Here is an 8,355-nt window from a genome sequence, read left to right as displayed (position 1 = left end):
GCACTACTTTTAAAACACAAACCGCGCAGGTGTTCGAGTGATTTATTTTCATGCGAGCTTTTCTGGCCGCTCTTGAAAGCGGCTATTGCGCGACAGATGGGGGTCGCCGCCACTCGCAAAGGGGTGAATCATCACCGCGCGCGAGGCAGCATTCATATTTCGCTTTTGCCGCACCATTGGTTTGCGTTTCAGGGTTTCGAGTGGGCTTCGCTCCGGCGCGTCACTGGGGTGCGAATTCAAAGCTCCCGGCCAGCATCAACACAGTGCAAACTCGCAAACAAATGCTGTCTTTCAGCAACCGGCGCCTCTCAGCCGTCACGCAGGTTGCATACCTCGCCAATTTGGCGTGCTTCTAGACTGGTAGTAAAATTGGCAAAAACATAGCGATGGTAATTGTTTACGTGACATGAATTGTACATTTTTGTTGTAATTTCCTTCAATATTAGTTTATGTAACTGCAGGAATAAAAATGGTTAAGAGAAAACGTCAAGAGAAGAAGATTCATGTCAGTTTTTTAAGAAGAACTTAAGTTTTTGTTTAACAGTTTCATCCAATAACTACTCAATATTTCAGATTGAACGAAAATTGGAAAATATTGTTAATAACAATTATAAACCAAATTTGATTTTGTAAAAAATTGTAATAAAAGATAGCTTTAAATTAAAATCCAAAGCATAAAATCAGAGCGAAGCAGGCAGCTTAATTTCATTAACACTGAAATAGGCAAACAATTCTTTTGGTATAATTTTAATTCAGTACTTTTTTAACCCAAGATTTTTTGAACAATTTAAAAAGTAAGACAACTAAAATTATGAACAAAAAGTTTATATATAACAAATTTCAATACATGATTTAAATTATAATGGTATAGAAATAGAACAGTTTGAAAAATGAGATGATTCTTAAAATGTTCAAGTACAGTACAGCAATTGTTTTTGCACTTCAGGCCTTGGATCAGCAGTAAACTTTACTTGCAAAAAAACCCTCAACCACAGGACAATTGCAGATGATTCTCTATTTGTTGAAAACGATTGAGTTCTGAGTGCAATAAAAAAGAGAGCGAGAAATGAATCATGCTTACCTTCCCTGCGACTCAACTCTCTCTTAAAAAATTCACAAGCAGAAAATCCCAACCATTTCTCGAGATTAGATTTCAAAGGAGAGAAATCCTGCTTCCTCCATCAAATGGCTCAAGGTAAAATTATCTCATTTTCAAAATCCCTGACTAGACAGCTGTTTCAAGCACTTCAAATTGCATTTAATTTTGACAGGTGATAATTTTCTCTTCCTCCATGATAAGACCTCTCGTCTCTAATAGACGAGAGGTATTTGAGTTAAATAATTGAATTGAAGCATCAATTTACTGCCACTAGAGCAATGGATATTGAGACCCTGTTGAAAATAAAAATTCCTAAAATTTATTCATGAATAATCCTTCTGTTGTCCTGTTCCCTCTGATTATTCATTTTGAAAAAACAAAATTGACGTTAGTTGGTACAGAAAAACATATATTTTTAAAGGTTCCACTGGCAATCAACACATTTTTATTTTTCACCAGCATACAAACAAACAAAAAGCAGCAGCAATGCGCGTTCACCAAACAATGTTGGGAGGCATGGCAGTGTGCGATCGAGATTTTGCGGCACTAATTTCAGCAGTCGGAGGACGGGAGCGCGGGGGTGCGGGGGCCGGTGAGCGGCCCGGGTGATTGTGATTTTGCCAATTTATTCATGGAGCCGAAAACGCGTGCGTGCGTTCATTTGGTGGCGCGTTCCGCGGGGAATTAATTTCAGCGGCGCCTCCCAATTATTCATCGCAGCTGTGCCGCACCGGAAAGTGCCAGCAAAAAGCGAGAGCTGCCGTTCGACAATGAGCGCGAAAATTACAACAATCGGCCGCCTCCGCAGGGGGTGGCAGCGCGTTAATTATATGCGCCAGGACAAATTTAATTCGATTCGGTCCAAATCATCTCTGTTAAGGTCGAACGGTGATGAATATTTGCTGGTCGGCATAATTTTTCATTTTGATGAGTGCGTGGGCCGTTTTCCGCCACAATTCCCCGAAGAACGGATGATTGAAGTGGCCGGTCGAGTGAAAAATCGGACCAAGCCTCATCTCTCGTTTGGATAGGCAACCGGACAGCCACGCCTGCCTGCCGCGTTACATACTTTTAGCCGCTTGGAGGACTAACGCCTTGCCAAGCTTCATTGGTAATCGAAATTGCGTGTTTCATTAAATTCTAATTTAAAATTTTCATGTGTTATTTTACATTAGAATTGCTACGTGAATTGAAAATTGAAAGTCACGTTCCTATTCTGATAAATAAAAAATAATGACATCAAACAACTTTAGAATTTGACCGAATTTAAAATCTTTTTCATATTTCATAAATGTTTAAACTACATAGCTCATAAAGCTCTGCTCAAAACTGGCCCGGCATTTAAGGAAATAATGTTAATTTTAAAATTCATGAAATTTGCATATTTGTTAAATCACCAAATTATTGAGATGATTACTCTACTCTAGCTATCCTGTTTAATTTTTATGGGGACCGACTTTTCTGTGAAATGAAATTTGTACCTCAAATAATTAAGATGATGCTTGGCTAAAAATTAAAAAAAAAATCTATCTCAAAATCAAAGCCCTGAAGATTAAGAGTTAAAAATGGCAAAGAAAACTAGAGCAGTTCTATAACAGTCCGCAAGATTATAAGGTAATAATAACGTTACAACTATTTTTTTTAAATGTTGCCATTTCCATTATTTAGGTTGGAAGCGTCATATAATAGCCAAATCTAGTAAGAAAAATTATAAAAATATGCTCTATTTCAAGTATAATCTCTCACCGCACTGAATGAGCGAACAACTAACAATAAATAGAATTGAAATGCATATAATATGCATAGTCAGTAAAAAACAATGACAATAATTAGACTGATTGATATTTTTGAAGTGCCAAAGAGGAAAATTTATATGAAAATTTTTGTTACATCAGAAGCTCGGATTGAAATAACTTTAATGTACTCTTATATAATCCACAATACATATTAACAAAATTTCATTTCTCATTTCAAAAATAAAATATAGAACAAGGTATTTTTGTGTATTATTTCTATTAAAACATTGCATCAATTTATTTTCAGATCCAGGAAGCAAACGAAAATCAAACGCGCACGCTGCGTCATTACAGTTTTCCCATTACGAGTGAGATTGCCTGGAGGCTCACGTGTTTCGCTGGCACCTGATGAAATGTGATTAAAATAATGCTCTGCCTCTGTGTCGGCGGGGGATGGCGGGGTGCCGAGGGATGGTTTTTCGCCCCGCAGGAATGGAGGGAGGGCGTATTGATCTGGGGCTGCTCATTTGGTTACCAGATCACATCCAAGGTGCTGCTGCATAAAGTCGTAGACCTTTTTTCCACCACTCGCCCTCCCCCCTCCTCCTCGCTTTTCCAGGCAGGCGAGCAGAGGGCGCGGGGGCAGGAAAAACTCGCACAAATATAAATCCTGTTGCTCTACGACCGATGAACGCGCAACGACTCGTTTTCCGCAACTAACACACACACACGTAAAGCGTCCCTTCCTCTTCTCTCTTTTCACGCTAAAGCACATTACGATTTTCCGAGGAAGAAAGAGGGAAAATGGCGTTTCGGGCGGAAAAGTTTTGAGACTGCCCGCGACTTGATATTATTCCCGTGCGCACTCGACACCTACGTGCAAAAAATACAGACGAGACACGATGGAGAAATCCTTCCTCTCGCCAACCGGGGGTTGCAGGGGGCGGTCGGGGCTGCAAGGAAAATGCCGATATCCATTTGCTAATTATACTTACATACCGGCGGTTTCAAAATTACGCTGCGGCGGCAGGTGATTAGGCGTAGCGACATCAACCGTTCCGAAAAAATACGACCTCGAACAAAAGGCGACTGGGTCAGTTCTAAAAATACCACCTTTTACCTTCTTGCAAATGGGAGAGTAAAAATTTATTTATATTGTTTTGGTGCTTTGGCACCAAGGATTTCGCACTAGAAAACCGGCTATATTTAAAATCGGCTACAATTATAGAAATTTATCTTCTCTTCATTTAAAATGTGATATTATAGCTGCCGAATTTCCAATGAAACGTAAAAGCGTCAGAATCTCATTTTGATTATAAAATTCTGGCGATATACATGAATAATAAATCTCAATGAATTGAGTTTTTAAATAAAATAATTAATTATTTAAAAAAGCTATCTTTTAGAACAAAGATGAAGTCTTCAAGGTCAGTGCTAAAAATTATTTCCCACTTTATCCTGAGTTTTATGCTTTTAAAATACAAATAAGAAAAATTATTCTCAAATTTGATTTAAAACATAATTTATAATCAGTGCTTGCGTCATTCCTTAAATTGCCGCGTAAACGAGTGAAATTGATATTTTAGCTTACATGAAACACATTTTTAACATAATATTTATTGTATATATGGCTCCATTCAAAGGAAAATACATATATAAAGTTTGATGATGTAATCTTTAGATAAATGCAATCATTCTTTATTATTTCAGCTACCTTTTATTCAATTACAAAAGAGGTTAACTTTTTAAATTTGAAGGTTGATTACAAAAATTGCTATTCCTTCATATTAATTTCCTTAAAATCATTCTAACGGTCTTAAATTCATATTTTAAATTTCCTTAAAAGCAAAATTGGAGTTATTGTCCGAGATTTTAATACGTAAAACGCACCTTAAAAATTATTGCATTTGGTTTCAGTTTTTGGAGTCGGGGGTAGGGTTTACCCAGGTGGCCCAAACGGAAATCAGATTATCAGAAGTCGCAAAGGTATGTATTTTAGCTAAAGTTGAAGGCATTATAAGTTGGTTTCGGTCATTTTTCAGGCAATCCTATTCGTAATGCAGAGAGGACTAAATATTGCATTTTAAAACCTTCAAGTCCTCCACATTTTTTAAAAATTTCCTATAACGCTCAGTCAGACATTACAACTTACTTAAGTGCAACCAGGGCATATCTATTTTTACCCATTTATCGCGGTCATTCTGCACACTGATGAAATGTATCAGTTTGAATATAATTTACTATCGATTACATGTGCGAATGCGAAGATAGTGAAGGACAAAGTGACCTAATTGTTAAAAATAATCTAAAATGCGAGTCGTGCAGTGCGTGCCGGGGAAGTTAGCAAATTACCTGTTTCCTTCCTAAAAGCGGTACGCATGCCGACCTCTGCGATTGAGAGCTAAAAATAAGCACCGGGGACCTTTTACCAATGCAAGTCGCTGGACCAGTTGACTGTATAAAAGCCGGTCAACTCCCACCGATTGTCACTTCAATACGCACTCTCAAACATGGCGCACCAATTCAAAGTGAGGACTTGCAACTTGGAAAATCTAAAAATTTTCTGATAAATTAAATTCCAGGTTTTGACTCTGTTGGCGGTCTCCGTCTGCATCGTCCACGGCGGCTTCGTCCTGGAGCCGATCGGCAAGTCTTACTCGTACATCTTCAGGGTGAGTAAATTTTTACATTAAATTATATCATGCAGGGGCTAACGCGAAATTGCCCTTTGCAGCGCGACTTCGCCGGCAGCAGTGGCTTGGACAGCAGAGGAGGATTTGGACGCTTCGGCGGCTCAGGCTTGGAGGGCGGCAGATTCGGCCAGGAGTCTAGGAGGTTCGGACAAGATAGCGGTCGATTCGGACAGGAGGGTGGACAACAGGCTGAAATCTCCAGACAAGACTCTGGACGTGCCGAACAGGATGCTAGACGCTTCGGACAAGAAAGTGATCGTGCTGGACAGGAAGCTAATCGCTTCGGACAGGAGGCCGGACGTTTGGGACTGGAGGGTCAGCGTGCTGGGCAGGAAGCCGGACGCGTTGGACTGGAGGGTGAGCGTGCTGGACGCTTCGGACAAGAGGCTGGTCGCTTTGGACAGGAAGGCAACCGTGCTGGACAGGAGGCCGGACGTTTCGGACAAGAGACTAGTCGTGCCGGACAGGAAGGCAACCGTGCTGGACAGGAAGCAGGACGTTTCGGACTGGAGGGTCAGCGTGCTGGGCAGGAAGCCGGACGCGTTGGACTGGAGGGTGAGCGCGCTGGACGTTTCGGACAAGAGGCTGGTCGCTTTGGACAGGAAGGCAACCGTGCTGGACAGGATGCAGGACGTTTTGGACTGGAGGGTCAGCGTGCTGGACGCGTCGGACAAGAGACTGAACGTTTCCGCCAGGAGGACAACCGTGCTGAACAGGAAGCAGGACGTTTCGGACAAGATGCTGAGCGTGCTGGACGTCTCGGACAAGAGTCTGGTCGCGTCGGACAGGAAGGCAACCGTGCTGGACAGGAGACCGGACGTTTCGGACAGGAGTCTGAGCGTGCTGGGCAAGAAGCTGGACGATTCGACCAAGGAGGTCTGCGCGGACAGGAAGGCGGACGTGCTAGCGCTCAGGAGGCCGGTCGTCTCGGACAGGAGGGTGCTCGCGGTGCTGAGGAAGGCTCTTTCTATGCCAGATTCGGCCTGAACTTTGGCAGGCAGGAGGGTCGCGGACAGGAGGTTGCTGAACGCCGCGGAGAAAACAACAGGCAGGATGGCCGCCAAGAACAGGAAGTCAGGCGCCAGGGGGAGGAGACCGGACGTGTCGGACAGGAAGACAGACGCAGTGGTCAAGAACAGGAAGGAAGCCGCAACGAGCAGTTTAATTTCGGCTCAAGAGGCCAGGATGGTCTCAATTTGGTCCGCAACTTTTTCGGTTACAACCGTTTTTACTAATTTTGCATTTTTATATACATTTCATTAATTTATTCAATAAATAAATAAATAACATTTTTACTTAAAACAATATGAAGAGGCTGTTTACTTATAAAAATTACCTTCCACTGAAAATAAAAAAATGCATGCCGACCTGGAAGCGAACAGCGAACACAACCGTTTGCCAGTTTAGGAAAAAAAGGCTGAAAAAACAGCAGTTGTTACTTTTGTACACAGCGGCATCAGGAAAGCTCTGCCATCACCGCTACAAAATAAACAAAAGCAGGCGCTGGGATTATTGATTGATTCGCTCGCAATCAGCTCTCTCGCGGATCACAAAGCAAAAAAGCAGCGAACTTTTTCGTTCCATTTCCACTTTTTCGTACGCACGTCACCTGCAACTCCAAGTTATTATTTACTTTCCCGCAGCAACCGAACCTCCTTTTAGCTGAATTAGTGAATAATTTTATTTATTCTTAACAGGATGCCTAAGGCACGTTTATGTGCCTAATGAGCAAAAAACAAAAATTCGCTCTCCAAGCGACAATCGAATCGAAATGCGTAGAGACAGCGGTTTTGCAACTTGCTCCACTCAGCGACTGCTTCTCATAAATGGAATTTACACTTTTTGCGGCGATATAATTGCAACATTTTAATCGAGTGGATATTTGCTCTTTCTCTTAATTTTAGCGTGTATGAAAAGGAGAAATTTAAGCATAGCTTGCTCATTCTTTTGCCCCCGACAGCATTTGATAAAAAACCAGTGCTTGTATTTTGGCTACCGATATTTTGCTTTCAACGCAGGCAGTTGACACAATTACTCTTCTTGCAATTGAAAACATGATAATCCTGCCTCTTCAAGGTTCAAAATTTCACTTTTTAGAGGGTAATAAGATAATAAAAATCAAATTACATAATATAAATTTAAGCAGTCTACTAATTATATTGAGATTTTAATCGATAATCTTACTATATATATTTCTATTATTTATAAAGAAAGCCCTCAAGTAAACCAAATACAATAATATCGTGTAAGTTTTCTTCATACCATGAAATTTACAAATCCGGCTTAAAAAACGTAAAAAAATAATTATGCTGGAGAAAATCATTTGCGTTTAAATGCATATTTATTAACATAGTTCAGTAAATTTAGATAAATTTTCGGCTGGTGCATGCAGAATTTTGGTATTCCGGGTATTCCCAGAAATAAGGCATTCATCTTTTTAATTTCTGTTTCGCTTATTTTTCAATATTTTTAATGAAAATTATACATGCAAATATAATGTTTCGTTTTATATAAAACTAGTGTCTTCGTTTATCTTTTACTAAATTGATTTGTAAAGTGTGATAAAAAAAAACCGTAATAATCAGACACTCAGACCCCATAAAAAACAAATGTTAAAAAATTTAATATATTTTAAATGCTGGAATTCCAGGAGAATGCTAGTTAGGATCATTAAAATTAACTGTCTGCACATGGAATGAGCAACAGAAACATTTTTTTAACTGGATTCAACCTCTGTTTTCTGACAGCGCATCAAAATGTTGTTTATTTTGAAGACCTACTTTTCTTTGCCTGCACGCTTTGCATTTAACCAGTAGCCTGTATAAAA

At 40.2% G+C, this 8,355-nt stretch overlaps 1 protein-coding gene across 1 annotated transcript; it reads left to right on the top strand.

Moving 5' to 3' along the window:
• Positions 1 to 5,280: 5,280 nt before the first annotated feature.
• On the top strand, positions 5,281 to 6,835 carry LOC135939500 (suprabasin-like). The gene is made up of 3 exons (XM_065483912.1): positions 5,281 to 5,363; positions 5,418 to 5,507; positions 5,570 to 6,835. The coding sequence occupies exons 1-3, from the start codon at positions 5,346 to 5,348 to the stop codon at positions 6,761 to 6,763; spliced, it is 1,302 nt and encodes a 433-aa protein (XP_065339984.1). The 5' UTR covers positions 5,281 to 5,345; the 3' UTR covers positions 6,764 to 6,835.
• The last annotated feature ends 1,520 nt before the right edge of the window (positions 6,836 to 8,355 follow it).

This window comes from Cloeon dipterum, chromosome 3 (assembly GCF_949628265.1).
Source record: "Cloeon dipterum chromosome 3, ieCloDipt1.1, whole genome shotgun sequence".
Classification (NCBI taxonomy): domain Eukaryota; kingdom Metazoa; phylum Arthropoda; class Insecta; order Ephemeroptera; family Baetidae; genus Cloeon; species Cloeon dipterum.
This window is presented reverse-complemented; position numbering and strand designations above follow the sequence as displayed.

What these genes read in the sequence shown, in the direction of transcription:
- LOC135939500 (XM_065483912.1), top strand. An exon ending in CTTACTCGTACATCTTCAGG is followed by an intron (nt 5,508 to 5,569) that starts GTGAGTAAATTT and finishes TGCCCTTTGCAG; the next exon opens with CGCGACTTCGCCGGCAGCAG.